Here is a 20995-nt window from a genome sequence, read left to right as displayed (position 1 = left end):
CGTTTCCTTGAACCATCCTGCCAGCACAACACATCACCATTCAAAGGGGACGCTGCTGTGCACTCCGACGAATCCACACACTCATAGCATGACTAGTACTAGACACTAGGAGTGAAATTGTTCCATGCAATAATTGTACAGGGCACATCTTGACGTAAACGCCAGGCATGATGGACGAAAGATTATACCTTCGCCAATATGGGTCAAACTGGCAAGCAATGTCAATGAAGAAGTACTTCAGATCCTTGCCCTCCTCAGGCTTGAACTCCTTCAGCAGACGCTGCAGGAGCAACTCGTAGTAAACAAAGCACTCCGGTGTGAACAGGTTTGCCGCCACGAGAACATACCCGTGGCGGCAAACTGCTGCTGCCACGCCCTACGCACAAGCACATGCGGGAGTGTCAGACCGGCTCCAAAGCACCAGCACATCTTCTTGTTACACGCTTTCCTGCCAAGCAAGGTACATCCTGCAGAGCTGCAATTTAAGGCTGCCATAACCCTACCCCTTGTTGAACTCGCCAGATCCAAGCAAGACCCAATCAACCGTGGGCATGGTATTCAGTATTTTTACCACCTGAAGCAAGGCACGCTAGGGTGCTGCCAAGTATTACCCTTGCCAGCCGGGGCCAGGAAAAAAAGAGAAAAAAATCATGGATATATGAGATGCATGCCAACATCAGTAAGCGCAACAAGATCCCAGAAAAATGCGAGGAGACTCACTTGCACATATAGGCGCAGCTGCGTGTCTGAGGCGGTTGGCGTGGCAGCAACGAACTGAGAGCAGACCGGCCGCTCCAGCGCCGCCGGGTCCAAGGCCTTCCGTTGAGCGAGCAAGGCCTTCACCTCTTCATCAGCAATGAAGGGGCTATAGGGCAGCTTCGGCTGCAGGAAATCAGAGGCTTTGCCCGCCGCCCTGAGCTGCGTGAGTCCCAGGCAGGCGTCAGCAATGGCTGCCACGCAAGTGCGAAAGCAGCAAGGACACTGCACAGTGGGGCCCCCGGAGGCACGACTGTCCAGAGATTCCTGGGTCGCCGGGCCCACCTCAGCTGCATCTCTGCCAGTTTGAGCCGCGAGGCTGCCTGCTTCCATTTCTGGTGGCGATGACGACGCTGCTGCTTCCCTCTGAGTGTTCTCCTGGGGCGGCGGCGGCTGGCCGAGCTGCAAGTCTGAGTCACCGCTGAGCCCTGCCTCCGAACAGATGGGCTGCACGCCAAGCCTGTTGAGGTCATGTGTGGCGATGTCCATTCTGCGCCACTGTCTGACCGCCACTGGGAGGTTCCTCCAGATATTTTTGGGCAGGCCACTCAGTTGCCCGTACGGCACACAGCCGTTCCTGACGTGCACCTCCTCCAGGGCGCTAGTCCAGGCGACCATTGAGGTTGGGCTGGCGAGGCTGAGCTCATGCGTCTGCAACATGAGCGCTCCAGAGTAGTAAACCAGCGGCCTCTGTGGCGTTGCAGGAAAGCATCCCATGCTCACAGGATCGACTGTGAAGGCGGCACTGCACCCGCCACACCTGAATGCTGGGGGGCTGACCTCTGTCCTGCCGCTGATCGAGACATACACAAGCCTGCTGATCGTCTCCACCTGCTCCCACACTGATCCCACCCTCCCAGCCTGACTGCATGGACTGCAAGCGGGCAGGGCTGCTCTGGCAGCTGTCAAAAACTCTGCCTGCAGCTGCTGCTTCAGTGCTGCTTGGCGTGCAGGCTGACCAGCTTGGAAACATGTGTTCCTGAATACATTGTCATCAAAGCACGCATCCCATGCTTGGTGCAGCCGTCTATTATCCTCTTGAGCTGCCTGTTTCCGCAGACGCCGGCGTGAGGGCGGAGGCTGATAATAGGCAGCAGCGGCTTCTCCATCTCCATCTGCAAAGCCATCCTGCTGTTCTTCCTGCTGAGCTGTGTTTCTTGCAGGGATCCGCCAGGATGGAAGGGCGCTGGCCGGCCTCCGGGGTCCCCTCGGTGCAGATGTTGCCACAGTGCTGCCTAGGTTCCTCCCAAATCTGCGGCCTGGCTGCAGCAGAGCAGGAGTGTCGGCTGATGGTATCACCTTGACACTGACCCTCCACCTCTTGTTCCTGACCATTCGTCCTGCATGAAGTCATCACACAACGGTTTCTGCAAGTGATCCACCAGGACATTAAAGGAATGAGAAGTACATCAGCAGCATGCCTTCTAGTACAAGTGATACAACTATCCTTACAAGCACCTGGGCTACTTGCTACTCTTTGGGGTGCACAGTCCTCTCCAGATGCTCCTCATCAGATTGGCATTCCAAGCAAAGCCAGGTCAGGGCAGACACCCACGGCTACTCACAGCAGCAGAGGGATCGTAACGCTCACCAGAACAATTGAACTTGATGTTGGTTTAGATTGTAGACGACTTCAGTGTCTGTCCGGTGCATCAGTGCTCAATTCAGGTGAACGCTCTGTGTTGCCTGCACGCATTTCATTTCAAGGAATTGGCTTGGCAGGGCATGCAGTCACTACGAAAGAAGTAGACATGCACGTCGATGGTCGTGACATTCGATTAGCTGAGTCCAAACAAGTCAAGGATGGGGATGCCAAAAAACCGGCAAAAGTGCGAACCTCACATGGCCAGCGACAGAAGACTTCAAGAATTCGTTTAAATTACTCCCATAAACATTTGCGGCCGTCCCACCCCCCTTTCAAATCCTACTTTGCAACGGTAACCTGGCAAATGGCATTGCTGTCTTCGCAGAAACGAGTAGCGCACGATCCTATAGATACAGGCTTGACCGAAATAATTAGCTTGACGGAGGTACTATGCAATGCTGAGATTGTTGTAGGTAAATCTGAAGGATGTGCAGCATTGCTTTTGTTATTGCACGCCCCGAAGGGGCGTGCTCAGAAAGAGAGCCAAATCCACTAATGTAGTGGAGTGCATGTCCACCAAAGTAGTGGATTTTGCCCGACAGAGTAGGATGCGCAGCGACAAGTACACTTTGCCCTCCCAGCCAACGGATGATTCCTTCGCGCCCTTGGAGAACAGAGAGCTCGCGGCAAAGGTTGAATCTGGTGGAAACGTTGGCTTTGTCGGCACCAATGGCACCAACTTCGTCCTCAACGGCAAGATCACGTACTTCAGCGGGTCAAACGATTACTTCCTCATCCTCAGGTGCCGTCCTTGTCACTATTGCTATTTATATGGGACCATGTTTGCCGTGAAATTGCAGTTTCTGACAAAAATGTTGGTTGCACGAGTCCAAGAGACACCCGTGTGCTCTGCAGGACCTACCTTTCGGACGACCAAGTCAGGCTTTTCTTCAGGGTAGGATGTTGCTAACATCCTCTGCTCTGCACACACTCGTAGTGCCACTGACGATATAAAACTTCAGTCGTGCTCGTCACTGATTTAATCAGCTAGGTGGTGTGCACTCAGCTGTGAGCTGCGCAAGCAGGTGATGGCTGGGAACGGCATTGACTTGATCAGGACTTGGGGCTTCCTCAACGGCCAGGACGACCCTTACACTGCTGGCGTCTCCATCCAGCCATCGGTGATTCCCCTTTCTCACCATTCCTTCCAGAAAAGTCCTAGCGCAGCTCACTTCTAGAGGATGCTTTGGCATCTGCCATGCTGCCACCAATGCCTGATGAGCTCACCCCTATAGCGCCTGTGTTCTGCTGTCATGCTGGGCGCTGCCCGTGAAAATTAGAGCCAGGCATCCGATCAGCTCTAAGTTCACTGAAGGTTCGTGATGTGACTGACTGACAAACTACCACACAATTAGGCTTTATTTGTGTACTCAAACTTCAGTCAAGTGCGGATTGTGCCGATGCTGTGAGGACTGTGGTCAAGCATATGCTGGAATTGATGTTGGGGTGACTAAGCGACTGACTCATTGCTGCACCAGATTGGGGTATTCAACGAGCAGTCACTGCAGCGCCTGGATCTGATCTTTGCTGAGGCAAACTCCAACGGCGTGCGCATCATCCTGCCTTTTGTCAACTTCTGGGCCGACCTGGGAGGAATGCAGTGGTATGTCACACAGGTACGTACACTTTTCTATATAAAAGTTTCCTACCTGCATATAGTCATTTCTGCGAGGCAGGCATTCCTGCCCTCCTCTACGCTCGCTCTGTATTTCATTTTTGCATTCTCGCTTGGTGAAAATTTCACGAACATTCTGTGTACATACCTCCCTCGCTTGGGGACTATTCATTTGCAAAGGAGAAAGACCGGATCAGCAAATTTGTTGTATTTGTGATATCTGTCATATGCACAAGGCTCCAATGCTTTGACACGCATGCATGCTGCAGCTTCTGGGCCCAGGACATGCTCTAGATGAATTCTACACCGACACCACAGTCAAGCAGGTTAGGCACCTCTCTGCACTCCAGACACACATGCCACTTGCCGCCTTCCAAGTCCAAGAGATGCCTTTGCAACTCCCAGCAGCTTTTGCTTCCTCAAGCCCTGTCCTATCCTCTCAACACACAAGCTTTGTGACCCTCAACTTGAGATTCAAGCTGTGTAGAAGATAATTTTGTGATTGCCTTGAGCGGCCTTCCACTGCAGCTCATCTGCAGAGGCAGCTTGGCCCTTGCCAGGATGAGTCAGTATCAAAGGAAATAACCACCAATTTTCAGTCGAGTGGCTAGATGCCTGTTACGGAAGACATGCAATATTACCAATGATGACTCAGTAATGTGCATGCATGCCGCAGGCGTACAAGAACTACGTGAAGAAGATTGTGACGCGCGTCAACACTATCACTGGAGTGGCATACATCAATGACCCCACGGTCTTCGCATGGGAGCTCGCGAATGAACCCCACTGCACTGACGGCTATGAAGACAGCCTTGGAGTTCCCCACGCCTCAATCGTGCGCGCGTGGGTTGCTGAAATGGCCGCCTACATCCGCAGCCTCGACCCCGGCCACATGGTGCGGACGCATGCTTGACTGCTGCAGAGTGTAACAGATTACTATGTGTTACTGTGTGGTTGGTTGGGGGGCCTGCCCCCCCACACTCACTGAGTATCTGTGTCACTCAGTATCTGCTGGGCTCCGGGGTAGCCAATCACCACTTATGATTCGGGTCACTGTTGCTTGGTTTCTCCGTTGCGTTTGTCAAAGAAGCTGCTTGCCTGAACTGTCCTTGGAATATGGTTGAGCTTCCTCGAGGAGCTACATTCCCCTGTCTTTTTGGACGATACAGTCATGCATGCGACCTGAAGCTGCTTCTGATTGGTTCCTCGCTCAGAACAGCACCGGACGCAATAGCTTGCTGCCCTGCACAGCTGCCTGACCTGCAGTCCTGTTGTCGATTTTAACGTGTGATCCCATACTATCCACACACAATGGCACTTACCGCACAGGAGGATTGCCAAGCCATCAGTCCTGACAACAGACAGAGTCACAATCTCATGAGCTGATCTTCTTCGCTGTTTGCGCAGATCGCGACTGGAGAGGAGGGATTCATCAGCACTGGAGGTCCCAATTCTGGCTGGCGCAACGACGGCACCAAGGGCGTTGATTTTGCGCTGAACTTGCAGGACCCCAACATCGACTTTGGCACCGTCCACGTCTGTGCGTGCCACCTTCCTTGCTGAAAACAATAAATTCTCATTTCTTTGATATGACTGCAAGGACCTTTCTTGGGCCCTGGCGAGTCCAAGCTCTTGCCTTGCGAGCCCCTTTGGCACACAGGCATGCCTGGCGCAGCAGATGGGTTGAGTGCTGTCTTGCTGACTGTAAAGTTGCCGCATGACCCAAAAGATATGCACTGCAGGCTGGCTGTAGGCATGAAGCAAGAGACTTGAAAGCTTTTCTGCGTACAATGATATGACATGCAATCTCAGACCATCTTGTGTCTCAATACATACTTGATAAATTATTGCTGTGCTTGTTATACAAAGTCAGGCAGTTGGGGGTATATGCCGACATCATGAGGGCCTCATTTGCTTGTAGCATTGTACGTGGGAATTGAGCTCATTCAAGCTGTGGTTCTAATTTGCACGTTGCATCATATTCACATGACCGACTTGCTGTGTGCGCATGCAGACCCCGGCAGCTGGGGGATCCCCGCGGACAACGTGGCGGAGTTTGCCAACAGCTTCATCTACAGCCGCGCCCAGATCGCCAACGCAATCGGCAAGCCCTTCATCCTCGAGGAGACCGGCATGGATGTGCGTTTCCCTTCCCCACCCTTTTACAGGGGTCATTGAGTACAGGGCTAGGAGACCGGCATGAATGTGCGCTGTCATTCACCTAAGATTTATAGAGTTAAAGGATTATATACACACCCTCATTCAAAGGGTCATTCAGACTAGGTTTCCTCCGCAACCCCTTCATCCTCGAGAAAATCAGCATGGACGAGCATTTAAACACTCCTTGGGTTGCAAGGGTCTTTGGGGCTTGGGTTTCTGGCACCTGAGCATGGCGCAATACTACATGGCACATGCATGTAGCTTTTGGGGCAAGAGAAGCGAGTAGAATTGCTATTGTTCTATCAGTCAACCCAGCTAATGCAAGCCTCAGCAGCACTTTGTCTTGCGCATTTAATCACAAGGACATTCTGGCCTCTTCAGCGGTGGACAATCCTACGCGCAAGGCCATGGCTTGCATGGGCTTTTTTGCTTGCACCTGGTTCCCTTGTAACCCAGGAGGGGTGCGGTACACAATGCTCCAGACCAAGAATAAAGGTTGTGTTTGTGTGTGGTCTGCAGGTAAACGCGTACCCGCTCTACCGTCCAGACTTCTACACATACCTCTTCAGCGCAGCGCAACGCTCGGACGCAAAGGCCATGATGCCCTGGGAGCTCGTGGCATGGCACGTTGACGCGCGGGACAGTGGCGGATATGACTTTGGCATCGACGATGTGTCCTTCGGCCCCGTATCAGCCGCCATCGCCTACCAGAAGAACAGGGTGCGGACTCTGCACGCGCTGTCTTGATTCCCTGAGTAGTCCCTTTGGGCTTGACTCAGCCGCACTGACCACTAGAAGAACACCCTGCTCACAATGAATTACCAACTCGATAACCCTCATGCCAGGAGACTGTAAATCTACCTAATTGTTGTCAAGATGATTTAGAGTCCCCCTGTTGAAGCTACAGAAATATCTGAGTATTGGTAACAGGGAAATCATTGCTTTCGCTACTGGCAAGCCTTGCGGATTGAGCCAAGATGCTTGCAGGGAAGGCAGTGCATGCTCTGATCAGCAGGCAGGTACCCAATCAGACAGTGGTATATACAGAGCGGAGCTCATGAAGCTTAATTTGGCTGAGCGCTTTGTCACTTTTGCATGCAGACGATCGCATGCGCGTCCGGGGTGTGCCCGCCAGTTACACCCCCCTGCACCTGCTTTGACGTGCCTCCATCCTCCGATTTCACCTGCCCGCAGCAGGTGATTGCAAGCTCTGCTCACTGCACATTTTACACTATACATTTATACAGCCAAGGGATGAGTTTCACATGTAGAACTGTGCTGCGATCTGCAGTTGCACCTCGCCGTTTTTAGGGGCATTTGTAGCGATGCCCGCTCGTGCATGCATGCAAAGTCTCCAGTGACACATCCCCGACAAGAGGTGAATGTCTGATGGTTGCTCAAGCTACAAAAGCGTCTCTGAAGCCTCCATTGGAGATTATGTCACAGCAGCCCCTGCCATAAGCGCTCTTGGATTGGTTGAGACATTTGAGGTTACCATACTCAGCGCCAAAGTCTCTTGCATGATATATAATTTTATTTGTCATAGGGAGGGGGGGTGGGGGGGGATTTTGGTGATATTCTGTGTAAGGTGCACCAAAGTCAACGGTTTCGTGTGTGCAACTGCAGGCGGGTTTTTATCAAGGCAACTGCTCGAAGGTCAACTTCCTGGGGAACGGAATCTGCGACCTCAGCTGCGGCCGCTGCAGCCGCTGCGCTGACTACGATTACTGCAAGTCCTGCACCGACAAGGCGCCCTCGCTGGACTACACCTGCAAGGAGCAGGTGCGCTGAGGGGGGTATTAAGTTTTTTCTATAGGGTTGAGGGGTATGTTTGGGGAATTTGGGGCTGCGTGTTAGGCGCCCAGTCTATATCATGCGGTAATATTAAGGTCCAATGCATTCCCGGAGAAGGATTTGGTATTGCGCACCTTCTAATACACCCAACTGCGGCTGTTGAGGTACTGTGAGAAGCCATTGATCATCCTCTGTTGGAACCGAGCATCTCATCTTCATTCCGCAGGATGCGGGCACACAAGCTGCTCATCTCAACACACTCCAAGCACAGTCACATTAACAAAATCAGTCCTGCATGTGGGTTTCGACCTTAGGATCCTGTCCTGGGACTCAGAGCTTGCTTTGTCACTGCAGGCGGGCTTTTACCAGGGCAACTGCTCGGCTGTTTCCTTCTTGGGGCCTGGCACATGCGACGCCAGCTGCGGCCGCTGCAGCCTGTGCCCTGCCACCAGCGGACCCCCCAAGTGCCAGATCAACATTGCGGTACGGTTTCTCACCCCCAGCCTTCAGGGGAACTCATATTCTCATAGGTCGAAAAGGAGAGGACATATGCCGGAGGCTGTATGGAAGATGTAGACTGCCCCACCTGCCAGGTCATCGTCAGAGAAATCCCTTCACAGCATTGCTGTGTGAAAACATCACTGGTTTCTAGTAACCTGTGTAGTTTAGTCATGGTTCTGCCTGGCTATTTCTGGACACAGTTCTAATATCATTCCCATTTAGGCATTTCCCCCTTAAAATTCACTCGTTGTGTCACCAAGCCAGGCCTGTCTTTGCATGCTTGCCTGTCCTGCCAGGTGCTTCAATGCCCAGCAGGTCAAGCTGGCTCCTGAGGGATTCGCTACATTATATGTATCTATTTTGAGGATTCCTCTGCTGATAAGTTCAGGTGGGCCCTGTGTGGCCAGCGGGCGGCACGCAGCAGGGGACAAAGATGCAGATATATCTTAGCTCCCCTGCCAACAACACCATTGTTGCCCCCTACACCGTAACCCTAACCTCCCCCGCCCCCTACAGCGCTGCATACCCCTGGGAGTGGCAGGCCACAATCACACCGGAAGGGGTAAGCCCACCCTGGTTCCCCTGTGGCCTCTTGTGGCTCCAAAATATAGTATTTAGCAGGCGGGGCATTAAGGCAGCCCTTGCTGCTTGCATGGCGCTCGCCTTGCATTGTTTGTCTTGCTTACACTCTTGGCCCAAAGTAGTGGCAAGCATCCTAAGCAGCCTTGACAGAAGCAGGGCCACATGTGGCTCAGAAGATGCATCTTGTGCCAACACACTGAGGATAAAAAAAATGGAGGATTTTCTATCATTTCAACGCGTTTTTAATGGGCGTACTCTTGTAGACTCCCACAGATCCTATGGCCCTGTCTGCAAAAACAAAACACAGCACTGCACAGAACAAGTCTGTGATGCCCCTTTGCCCGAGCCATGCCTGTTTTTTGCGCATCGCTGCTATGCAAGCTGTGATAGCGTGCCCTTTCTAGAGGTCACCTGGTGACTAATGAACAAGGAAAAGTACAGATGCTCAGCATACTGTGGTTTGCCTGCAGCTGACTGGACTTGTGACGGGCACCTATGACACTCTACGCCCCTTTGGAGGCAACACAGCCAACATTGGAACCATCGTGTTCTTCAGCGACCCTGCCGCACTCAAGCCCACATCCGCCTCTATCAACAACCAGACTTGCGGCCTCACTGTGTCTACCTACTATGAGCCTCTCGGCTGAGCACCTGATCTCTCCTCTCCTGACATCGCTGGCAAATTCCCACCCAAGGTGACTCACCTGACCCAGTGATGCAGGCGGCTGTAGGGTGCCTACATTCACAGACCTGCTCCTTGATTGACGCTGGCAAGCTGAAGCAAAAGCCAACGATGTGGGAAACAAGCCACAAATGATAAACTTCGCCTGCTAGTAGTCAGGTGGAAAAGACAGCAAGTTTAGAAGCGCAGCAGAAGGCCCCGCTGTGAGCCTCGGGGTCTGTTGATTTGTTGAGAATATTTCATTGAGCGCTTTTTGCTGGACTGCGATTGGCTGATGTCTTTCACCAGGCATCGTGTGACCTCTTGGACTTCCGGGGCTTTTTAAGTTCTGAGAATTGACTACCTAAGATCACTTGTTTGCTTGCTGCCTGCGTGGGTGCCTGGCTGATAGCATCCCACCTTGCTTTTGCTCCTCAATCTGGATGCAAAAAAAATATTTCGAAGTTGAAAATGGATATACTGTTTTGGCATGCTGGCGATTTTTGTGCCCAACAATGATTGAACCATGCTGAGAAGTCTGTTGAGATCTGAATGTCAAAATGTGGATATCAGAATGATAACATGTTTCCAGGCCACATTGGAATGGGGGTGGGGTGATTTTGTTTACACACCGGGTTTCTTAATATAGGCAGTTCTGAAATGCAAACACAGCTATTCCCAAGAATGTCTTCATAATTTTGGAACCCAAGCCCTCAGATCTGAACTGCAGCCCTGTTCAGATGTTGATTATTTGTACCTTAGAAGGTTGCATTCAAATACGGTGACCTTCCTTTGAGTGGGCTGCGCACATACTTACCTCACTTTCTTTGGGTCACCTCGGGTTGTCTCAACGCGCTCAGACCAGCAAGATGTCTGTCGTACTTTTTCTGTTCATACCAGGATTTGCCTGGTTTTCAAGCGACCTTCAACCTTGCCGATTGTGTTGTTTGTGGGTGAAATCCTTTACTTAGTCTAACAAGTTGTGGCAACCATGGATGTGCATGCGTGCAAACATTCAAGAAGAGAAGCTGCAAGTACCAAGTACAGAATGGGAAATAGACTTTGAGAAGGGACATGTTGAGCTGAAGATCAAGCCTACTGACAATGTCTTGAGATTACAACGAGTAGTGGACGCTTTGTGTGGGTATCTTCTCTTATAGCCATTTCTTTCTATGCATGACAGAAAGCAATTGATGCCTCTTATGAGTGCTGTACATACGCTAATGACTGCATGTCTTGTGTGTAACTACACCTTTTTTATCATGATGATGAAAGTGTCCACCGGTATGACACAACTAAATTGGCCATTAGCATACCCTTCACTCACCAAAAGGACATTTTTTGTCTAGCCAACCCCTATAAATACAGTGGCACAAGAACAAGGGCAGCAAAGCATTAATGCACGTGGTGAGTTGAACAAGGGTCATCTCTGGTTCCAACAAAACAGGCCTATATTCCTAGATTATAACGGTAAGTACAGCACAACGTGACGAGTGCATCAAGATCTTCCAGTACAACAATGACAGAATGTTTGTGTGCATGCTGACGAATGCTTCATTGAGGCAACCGTGGATGGCCAAACGTGAGACATACAACCTATTCAGAAGTGATGCAACAAATATGCATGCCTCACTCCAGAAATTCCTGTCCTTTTCTGACACATCCCCAACAAAATTCTGTACAGTGTACCAGTGCAAAGGGCTCTTGCCAGCAAACACACCTGACCGACCATATTCCCAATAGCCAGCTGCAGGAAAGGAAGGGTGCAATTGCATTGTGTTGAAGAATACCAAAAAAACAACAGAGTAAGGATGCACCCAATGCAATGCAGTCACTAGTACCCGGGATGGCCCGTAATCACAATCTGAACTGCCCGCGAGGGTGCTCTTCCACCCGTAGACTCCTGGCTGAAAGCCACATGTGGTGAAGAGATTCCATGAGATACTGTACATGCGTTAGTTCATCAGTGCATATATATCCTTGATGGCCGCCCAAAATCTCCCATAAAGCCATCAATAGGCCCAGAAAAAGCTCATGGGCCCCGGCCTCAATTGGCACTCCTCCACTGAAGGCTGCTGAAAATGCCACATCATGCTGCAGCCAGAACTTCTGAATTGTGATAACTAATGATCTGCCACTGACGCTGCCAAATCAGTCAGTGCTGCTTGAAGAGGCACTGTTCCACCAAGTGGTTGCATCGGCGATTTGTAGGCTAGGGCCTGAATTCAAGATATACCGCCAAACGCCAGATCAACAGCCTGAATTGACGATACCCCATCAAACGCCAGATCAGGCTGCACAGCTGCGCTTCCACATCAACGCAAGCTAACAAAGCTCCTCCGATAGTCGCCAATACAAGCATTGAAAACTCCCCAGAAAGAAAGTTCTGGTAGATTAATTGTGAGAAACAACCCATCTACCAGAGGTCGTCTGTGGGCCTCCAGGGGAGGTTGTCTGGGGGCATGGGGCAGGTGTTGGGCGGGGGGTCCTTGTGCCACAGCGGATTCGCGCGATTCTCCCTCAGCTCCTTCAGGTACTCCCGAGCCAGCTGCCACGCACAGACAAGGCACCTCAAGCACACTCCTGCATGCTCTTGTGGACGAAAACTGTAGTTCACTGTCATTTCTGCACCTCTCAAACCCGCCTAGGTACCCCAACAACTTGGATGTAGGATGCAGTCAGAATAGCATGGCAGAGGAAAAGCATGTCAGGGGTGCTGCAATTGAGGGACAGACAACGGCGAAGCAGGTGTATGAAAAGATCTACGGTAATCACAGTAACAGTCATGGTAGACAAGGGAAAAATGAATTTGTGCTGACCTGGTTGGCGGCTTCGCACTGAACTCGGCGCCGTTCGCTCATGTCATTCAGCCGCCGCTGCCGACGGTTCTCCTCGCTGTTCCCTCTGTAGCCGCTGCCGTTGCCGCCACCGTTGCCTGACAAAAACGACACCCTCTAACAATGATATAGTCAATTCTGTGAGCATTACTTTGGCCGGCACCGATGGGTCTGTGACACTTGCCATGCGCGCACCTGGGAGTCATCGGAAAATCAGGGCTCGCTGAGAGCGGCGGAATTAATAAATACCTTAGCTGCACCAGCAGTGCTTTGAGATTCCTGATGAGTGTGTACAGTGGAAGAGCTGCATGCACGCTGCGGAGAGTCACAGTATTATGCATGACGTAGCAATGACTCGCAAAGAGTCGCCATGATGTCATGATGACTCGCAATGACTCGTATTTACCCACCGAGCACGGCGCCGCCAACGGCCGCTCCGGCTGCGCGCTTGAGAAGTCCGGAGCCAAGAAAGGCGACGGCTCCGGCGGCGACTAATCCCAGCCAGCCGCAGCCGCGGCTCTCCACCCACGCTTTTGCACGTGACAGCGCATTTGCGTCCGACTTGGCACGCGCATCCGCCTCATTCTGCGCACACACAGAGTCACTCATCATTCGCGGGTGCGATCCTACATATGACTGTATCCATGGGAGGCAAGATTGGACTACATACAAAAGCCAGTAGACGTTTATCCAAGAGGCAACAGTGCAAAACCTCCTGAGCAAGCATTGCCGGCTTTCAAAGGTGCCAGTGCCTGCATGTTTGGCATGTTGATAAGGTAGAACACAGGAGCACTGCTGGGGATGCTTAAAGTCAACAACTGCATGCCAAATGAAGTGCACGATCTATTCTGACAAGTTCAATAAGGGAGGCAGAGATTGACCACACAAAGCACTTGCAGGCCTCCAAGGGGGAACTTCAAAGGCCTTCCTTCAGAGTGCCTCGTAATCAATAAGCCCCTGGAAATGCCTCCGATGGCCCACCTCTTGAACCACCCCACCATGTGCACTAGGGATAATAAGTATACTATTATGCTCGTACAGCACACTAACATGCTAGTATGCTCTACTAACATGTCAGTTGAGTACTTACCCCTAACATGCACTCATGCACCAGACCCTTGCAGTCTGCACCTCCAGCTGTCCTCACACCCCCTAGACCAACAGTGTATATTGAGCAGCCTTTGAACAATCTACTGAGAAGGCACTGTGCTCTGCGCGCACCCGGGCGGCCAGAGCGGCGTGCATCGAAGGTCTTGAGGTGAGAGTCTGCGCGCCGCCGCTGAGCGACTGGCGGCCGCCGTTTTGGATGTTCTGGAACAGAGCGCCGCCGCCGCCGCTGCGCGCCGGAGTGGCCGCCATCTTGTCTGCCAGCACCGCCAGATACCCCGCATCGCTGTGGCAGCTCGCACCCTCCAGCACGCCTGCACATGCGATCCGAACTTTAATGTCAGGAGATATAATAATTAAAGAAGACGTAATCAACTCAATTTCCAGACTTCCAAGGCTATGTGCGTTCCAGCAGCACTCCTATAGATCTCTTCCAAACTAACATGTCCTTGCAGCATTTCACAATCACCAAAAATGAACAACCCACAATCCAAGTACACGTCCTGATACTGTAAATGTTGTTTTGCGTGATGCCTGATCGCCACTTCTCAAAAGGCAATCGACACCTGCCCATGATCAGATTGATCAATACTAGGAAGCTGCCTTACCACCCGGCATGCCAGCCATGGTGGAAGCAGGGCAAATAACAGTCTGTCTTATTCTTGCATGCAAATAATGAAACAGAAGAGTTGTGGGCGGGAAAAGTCACCGGTGGCGAATTGGAGCAGCTCCACCATTTGCTGGCGGTTGAGGCTTCCCTGGGAGGCAACGCCCGCCGCGCTGACTGTGCGGTTACTCAGCCGCTTCAGATCGCTCAGGGCCTGCGCAGGAATCAAGCAGTTACTGAAAGCCCTGGGAAAAGAGAACAGGTGGAGAAGGGGGCAACAAGACGTGCCTAGATTGCCAGGACCAATTTCCCAGGCAGTCTTCCACATCACAGGGGTGAAAGACGGCCTTGCAGAGCAGAGACTCCTGGACATTCCGGGCATCGCTGCCCTGTTGAGCAATCTTTCACCCCTGTTTGCAGGACCTTCGTGTGAGCAGTGAGTTTCTCTTCAATGCATCTGGCCACCTGACTGGACCTTGTTTGATCAAACGGCCCCCACCAAGAGGCGGTGCCCATCACAAGTACCTGCTCGCCCATAAGCTTGCGGGGCAAAGGAGGCTTCAATGACAACTTAGAGAATTCCTTATGAAAACCTGCTCTATCCTCTGTGCGCAGGAGTCTTCCAATCCCCAATCCCACTAAGAGGATGATTCCATTATAGTAACCGTTACCTAGTCCCCCTTGAGGTCATGCGGCGCCAGACTCTGCCAGTAAATCTTGTCCCCCTTGAATTGGCCCAGCACTGGCGTGATTCCTTGCACTAAAGGGATGTGCCCATTACTAAGTACCCAATTCCCCTCCAGCCTGCAGGGCGCAGGAGGTGTTTATAAGTACCTGGTCCCCCTTGAGGTCGCGGGGCGAGAGGGCGTGCCAGTCGTCCCACAGCTGCTGCATGTCCACCAGGTTCTGCGCGACCAGCGCCGCGTCTTCGGGCGCGTCCGGCGCCAGGTTCACGCTGAACGCCGCCGGGGCAGCCGCCGCGCCGCCGTGCGCCTGATCAGGCGACGGAGGTGAGTCAGCAGGTGCTGATTGGTTTAATTAGTCATCCCCTCCCATGACTTGAACGTGCCGGCTCTGATGAAATGTTGGAAGGCAACCAGCCCCTGCTGATGACATTGGCACACCATCCACCACCCTGATTGTCCCTGGGTTCACCCGGCGCTCAGAATGAAGTGCCTTGTTTGATGTGCAGCAGAGTGAGACACAGTGCGCTACTGCCTTCTCTCAATACAAAAGAGAAGAAACATCATGAAGGACGGGAATTTAGGGCTCAGGGCAGAATCTGCAAGCTATGGTGTCCACATTGCAAGAATAGAAGCAAGAATACAGAAGGATTTCTCACCTGGCCGTTGGGCGAGCCGTTGGGGTTGAACCAGGGGCCGGGGTGAAGCTGCGCCAGGATGTGGGGAGGCAGGCTGTGCAGATTGTAGGTGGACGGCTGCACGCCAGGATAGGCGTAGGGCAGGATGGATTCCGGTAGACTTGGCCCCGCCGTCAGCCGCTGCTGCTGCGGCTTGCAGCAGTGCCCGGTGCACTCCCCCACTCCCTCCACCGCTGCGTAGCACAAAATGTTGAGCAATATGGAGTGATCACGAGTTGGCTGTAAGGAGCGTGCGTGGTAGCCATATCGCTAAAAATCCCCGCTGCAACAATTAAGAGATCGATTCAGAAACGAAGCTGCAGTGCCATGTTGATGAGGCACCTTTGCGGCATCATTGAGTGACATCCTGTCAAAGATGGGATAGACGTTGGCAGAGGCAGGTGTAGAGTGCACAAGGCCTACAAATAGGAGGAAAGAGGCATGCAAAAACCGGACAGAAACAGACGGCGGCGGTATGGGGAGTTGCACAGATGGTCATGGGGGAAATACGGCGCTCACGATGGCTCTGCACAGCCGGGTGCTGGCCGGGGCGGTGGTTGCCGGCGTTTCGGGGCGGCGTGCCCTGCCGAAAACCATTTGCCCCTCCGTTTGTATGTTCCATGCGCGCGTTGTGACTTGTGTGGTCCCTTCACGTAAAGTCTGCACAGCACCTCACATTCAGTGGGAGGAGAGCCTGAAGTCCCACCTAGCAGAAAGAAGAGGCGGGCGGCACTGAAATTTTGTCAGAAGGATGGCTGCAAGCTGCTTAGATGTTCTAATCTGACCGCTCACCTTCCAACTCGCGAAGCCTCTAAGCCCGCTGTACAAGTGTCCCGCGGGTTTCAAGAGTCCTGGAACACAGAGAAATACCCTTGTCAGCCTCGACAGGCCTTGGGGTCGCTTGTGTGAACCCAGATGCTGCTCTCTGACGTCTCTCGTTCGGCACCGCTCAAGCGCTTCACTTTCCGCAAGATCTAGCCTTCAGGCAATTATATAAGCCCTACTGACCACAGTATGCCACAGACACGTCCGCTTCATGCGAAATCGCTATGACTCGGCTTCGCGGGTCCTTCGAAAGATCCGTTGTCACCTGCCGTGAGGGGGTTATACCCTCGTTGTCAAATAAGGGGATTATCGGATCAGCTTGAAACCGCGACAAAGCAACATGAAAGTGACACAGGTCAGGACACAGAGGGTCAAACTGACGATCAGGTTTTTGTTGGATAAGGCATCTGGCCCCTACCTTGAGCCTGGTATCATGCTCCTTGCCGCATCCCGTTCAGTAAAGTCAGCAGCTTCCAGAAAGTTTGTTTCGTTGAGAGATGAAACAATGGGTCGGAGACTCATTCGTGGTCTCGGTGTCCTGCCCGTCCTCCTCCTTCGGTGACTCATCATAACGTGTTCGTTGCTTCCTGCTCCCATGCACATAAGAGAGATCGGAGAGCGGCAACAAGTCCATTATTCTTTAAGAATAAAGAAGGTATGTAAGTTGAGAGCTGCCGCATTAGGACATGTCAAGTAGGCATTTTGACTGACTTCATCTTGAAGACAGTGATCTGGCTTGCGAGCTCAGCAGCTTCCACTGTGCGAGAGACACATTCTAGTCAATAGCTATCACCTCGACAACCTCTACAGCCAGTATGGCCCAGCAAAATCTGCGATCTGCTCTGGCGTATTGTGTGAACCAAGTCAGGTGAGGAACACTCAATGCTTTCCACCTGTCACGCAATATGCATCGGCAAGGCAGGATGTACAGATCAACGTTCAAACGATGAAATATTGTCTGAAGCCAAAATCGAGCAGCATTCTTGCAGCACAGATCTATGATGATTAAGCATGTGCTTGTTGACCTGCAGATCCTTTGACTACACAAACTACGTCTGGACCATTCAGATGCCAAAGGTAAGAAATTACAGCGTTTTTAACCTGATTTGATTCGTCAGATCTTTAATGTAAGCTGCCCATAGATGGTTTATTTTGTCTCCTTTTAGCATATGTGGGACATCCTGCACAATTCAAGCCCTGCTTCTGTCCTTTTGTGCAGCAGCATGTCAGGAGCTCAAGCGTGAGATTTGCACCATATCCAATGTCATTGCAAGTCTCGTGATACCTTTGCCCTGCTTGTACAGGAGCTGCGAGCGCCGCTGATAGCGCTGCGAGCCTTCAATGTGGAGCTGACGCAGATCCCTGACAACGTGAAGCAGGAGCAGCTGATGCAGATTCGCATGCAGTGGTGGCGGGACGCCGTCAAGAGCGCCTACACAGACAAGCCGCAGCCCAATCCAGTCATCCAGGCCCTGCACGCGGTGCGCATTCCTAATTTTCTGAATATCGCTGAGCCACTGTTATGGGGAATGATAGCAGCCTTGGTGGAGCGGCTATGGGCGGGGACATCACATTTGTCCAGGAGTTTGCTACCTAAACCTAGGAAATGGGATATTTGTGTGGGGTTGTTGTGCGATTGTGATGCCCTCACCCACGTACTATGCAGTCACTTGTCTTGTCTACCACCAGATCTGCAATGCATTAGGCCCACCCCCATGTGCACAGGCCCTGTTACATGTATAGGGTCCCCAAGTTTGCCAGATCTAGGCAGCATGAGAACATGGGGATTGCCTTTCTCAGGGGGTACTAAATACTACCCCCTGTCTAATACACTAATAGCCCGTCGTATTTTGCACCCCCTGTGATGTGAAAAGCCGGTATTATTAGTCCGTCCAATCTAGAGGAGCACCTGAGAAAATGGAGCCAAAGAGACATTGGGCTGCAAAATCAGGGGCTGGGGAGCTCGTAATAACAGCAAATTCACAGTCACATAGAGTAGAGACTAATGAATCTGCAAGCAAGCGCCCACCTGCGGACCACTCTAGTGACGCCCAATACCGTACTACAGAGGTGCTCGCCACTGTGTGCATCCACGGATTGTAGCCTGCCCAAACCCAAATAAAAATGTGAAACTGATGCTGGGCAATTCAGAGCACCAGCAAATTCACATACAGGATAGCGAGAAGCTTGAAGTATTAAGACGTTTTCAACGGGATACAAGACCCATGTGCAACCCACCACTCTAGTTATGGCTGATGACATGCATGCCCTGTCAACACAGGCGGTGGCGTCGGTGCCGCGGACGCAGTCGCACCTGTTGCGCATGGTGAGCACCCTGGAGGCGGACTACATGCGCGCGCAGCCGCCCCAATCACTGGAGCAGCTGGAGCAGTATGCAGAGGGCAGCTCCTCCCAGCTGCTCTACCTCCAGGTGCTGTCCAGGCCAGCAATTTTGTACATTCCATTTTTTTTACAATTATTACACGTTATCCAGTTGTTGAGGACTCGGTACGTCAAGCAACACCTGGACTTATTGCTCTCCAGTCTCCTCGAATTTTGCACTTCCTCCACCAGTAGTGTATCAATGACAATCTCATGCATGCAAGATATGCGCCTGTAGGGCCACTCCCCAAATGTGGTGTTTATTGACCCGTCCAAGGGGCAAGAAACCGAAGATCCATGAGCAATGTGAATTATGGCCCAGGGGAAAGCATGTGACCGCAATGTTAACATTTGGCCCTTACTTATCTCCAGCCCCTTCAGCTGCGCAGCAAGCAAACCAGCCCTTGCATGCTGTCTCTGCAGATCAGCACTGTCTGTGATGGCGCACAGAACAAAGGGAGGAAAGGAGACAGAGCCCGACATTGGAGGTGCAGAGACGGGGAAGGAAGGGAGGAACGTGTTTGAGGGTGAATGGACGGATGCTGAAGGGCTTTGGTGCACAGGGCAGGGTTGCAGGGGTGGATGATGAGCACTTTGACCACGCCGCCTCCCACCTCGGCAAAGCTGTGGGGATCGCCAACCTTTTGCGGGGGACCGCCTACCATGCTGCCAGGTGAGTCATCCTTACTTTTTATCACCTGGTGAACCTGCTTCCTGCATGCAGCCACTGCAGGTCCTGCCAAACTGCCACCTCCTTGTGGCGCTTTGAGGGCGTCATGAGATGTTGCTCTGTCAACTTTGGATGACATCACGAGGGAGGCAGGGGAGTCTATCCCGAACATCCTGGTCACCCAAAACGCCTGTGTTCGAGGAGTTGTGCTAGAGTGCGCAGAGCAGTCTCTCATGCAAACCGATAGATGTCCTTTGAATGGCGCTCTTTGGTGCGAAATCCTTGTGCGTTGATTCCCTGTCCAGGCTGTTCAGGCTGAGGTGCAATCATGCATGATTGCAGGAGGCGGTGCTACCTGCCGAGCGACCTGTGCATGAGTGAGGGAGTCTCAGATGAAGATGTGCTGCGGGGCCAGAACACCGACAATGTCTCCAACGTTGTTTTCCAAGTAGCCACCCAGGCCAAGGTGGGCATCAGTACTGGGACTTACTAATCAGCGACTAGCATAGCGGTATGTGATCAGTTGCCCCTAGCGTGCGACAGTCTCGCACTGTCCAGGTTCCCTTGAAAGAACTATTATGATAATAAAACCTCATGCTGATGCATGTTAGGAGATAGAATGCCGTTCAAGACCGCTGCTGCGATGGGACCAGAGGCATCTCCACCGCGTGCAGGGTGCTTGGCCTGCAAATTAATGCCAGGATCAATACAGCAGACAAGGGGCAATACTCTGCATCAGAGCGCTGCACTGCACATTCGGCTGCAGAGCACAAGCTGATAGGCATGGTTGTGATGCATGCGCAGGGCCATTTGGACGAGGCAAGGGCGCTTAGCAAGCAGTTACCGGCAGAGGCAAAGCCGCTAATGCTGCCAGCTGCGGCAGTGGATTTGTATCTGAAGGCCCTGGAGAAGCACGAGTTCAATGCCTTTGCGCCGCAGCTGCAGTCCGGCGGGTTCACACCCCTCTGGCACCAGCTTCTGGTCAAGTACAACCTGATGCTTGGCAGATTTTGAGGGTACCGTATCTGAAAGTTTGAACATATAGTTGAGTGCAGCTTGTCTGCAGACGCATCTTGCCTCTGGCAGGAACAGCATGTGCTTGTAACAACAATAGTTATCGACTGGCGCATGTAAAAATTCTTGAGATTTTTTGCGGCAAGTCATTGACAATATGATCTCAGTGTAGGTAAACCCTAAAGTGCTTGACTCGTGACTTGAATGATGACATGGCATGAAAACTCTTGAATGTCCCAATCCGCTGGCAGTCAGCTGTGGATGCAAGGCTAGCGCTACAGGGCTCACTTGGCAACTTGCCAATGGCAAGGCCGCCTAGCGGCCAGCCCACAAATTGAATGCATTCATGGCACAAAAGCGCACCAGCGCAGCGCTTAGCAATTGGCTCCTCACGTGCAAGATTCTGTGGTGCGAAAAGGGCTCAGGATCACAAGGAACTCAGACTAACCTCATCCTGGCTGTCCCTGTAAGTTTGAAGG

General features: G+C 52.1%; 5 protein-coding genes across 5 annotated transcripts; 3 read left to right on the top strand and 2 right to left on the bottom strand.

Annotated features, from left to right (window-relative positions):
- Nucleotides 1-1190: 1190 nt before the first annotated feature.
- On the bottom strand, nucleotides 1191-2811 carry COCSUDRAFT_29992 (hypothetical protein; the record flags this gene model as incomplete). Its single annotated transcript, XM_005645834.1, has 3 exons — nucleotides 2594-2811; nucleotides 2348-2442; nucleotides 1191-2096 (listed from the first exon to the last, which is right to left on the bottom strand). A coding segment is annotated over exon 3 (900 nt), but the record flags the coding sequence as incomplete, so codon positions are not given.
- Nucleotides 2812-2949: 138 nt separating this feature from the next.
- On the top strand, nucleotides 2950-10086 carry COCSUDRAFT_48074 (glycoside hydrolase; the record flags this gene model as incomplete). The annotated part of the gene is made up of 14 exons (XM_005645833.1): nucleotides 2950-3143; nucleotides 3257-3296; nucleotides 3427-3522; nucleotides 3880-4017; nucleotides 4286-4342; nucleotides 4693-4911; nucleotides 5424-5556; nucleotides 6031-6155; nucleotides 6696-6896; nucleotides 7278-7373; nucleotides 7803-7958; nucleotides 8325-8453; nucleotides 8860-9033; nucleotides 9524-10086. The coding sequence occupies 14 exons, from the start codon at nucleotides 2950-2952 to the stop codon at nucleotides 9698-9700; spliced, it is 1935 nt and encodes a 644-aa protein (XP_005645890.1). The 3' UTR covers nucleotides 9701-10086.
- Nucleotides 10087-10195: 109 nt separating this feature from the next.
- On the top strand, nucleotides 10196-10976 carry COCSUDRAFT_33643 (hypothetical protein). The gene has a single exon (XM_005645832.1). It carries the CDS (start codon nucleotides 10710-10712, stop codon nucleotides 10872-10874), a length of 165 nt encoding a protein of 54 aa, XP_005645889.1. The 5' UTR covers nucleotides 10196-10709; the 3' UTR covers nucleotides 10875-10976.
- Nucleotides 10977-12130: 1154 nt separating this feature from the next.
- COCSUDRAFT_66840 (hypothetical protein) lies at nucleotides 12131-16947 on the bottom strand (the record flags this gene model as incomplete). The annotated part of the gene is made up of 10 exons (XM_005645831.1): nucleotides 16869-16947; nucleotides 16418-16476; nucleotides 16145-16285; nucleotides 15608-15819; nucleotides 15100-15258; nucleotides 14368-14479; nucleotides 13773-13972; nucleotides 12962-13136; nucleotides 12534-12649; nucleotides 12131-12262 (listed from the first exon to the last, which is right to left on the bottom strand). Exons 3-10 carry the CDS (start codon nucleotides 16245-16247, stop codon nucleotides 12131-12133), a joined length of 1209 nt encoding a protein of 402 aa, XP_005645888.1. The 5' UTR covers nucleotides 16248-16285; nucleotides 16418-16476; nucleotides 16869-16947.
- Nucleotides 16948-17265: 318 nt separating this feature from the next.
- Nucleotides 17266-20516, top strand: COCSUDRAFT_43095 (terpenoid synthase; the record flags this gene model as incomplete). Its single annotated transcript, XM_005645830.1, has 7 exons — nucleotides 17266-17318; nucleotides 17482-17527; nucleotides 17755-17931; nucleotides 18732-18881; nucleotides 19396-19505; nucleotides 19845-19968; nucleotides 20307-20516. The coding sequence occupies 7 exons, from the start codon at nucleotides 17266-17268 to the stop codon at nucleotides 20514-20516; spliced, it is 870 nt and encodes a 289-aa protein (XP_005645887.1).
- Nucleotides 20517-20995: the final 479 nt, after the last annotated feature.

This window comes from Coccomyxa subellipsoidea (genome assembly GCF_000258705.1).
Source record: "Coccomyxa subellipsoidea C-169, whole genome shotgun sequence".
In the NCBI taxonomy this organism is placed as follows: domain Eukaryota; kingdom Viridiplantae; phylum Chlorophyta; class Trebouxiophyceae; family Coccomyxaceae; genus Coccomyxa; species Coccomyxa subellipsoidea.
Note: the sequence above shows the minus strand (reverse complement) of the source record. Positions and strands in the feature narration are given on the sequence as shown.

What these genes read in the sequence shown, in the direction of transcription:
- COCSUDRAFT_33643 (XM_005645832.1), top strand. Translation starts at nt 10,710, where the DNA reads ATGTGCATGCGTGCAAACATTCAAGAAGAGAAGCTGCAAGTACCAAGT.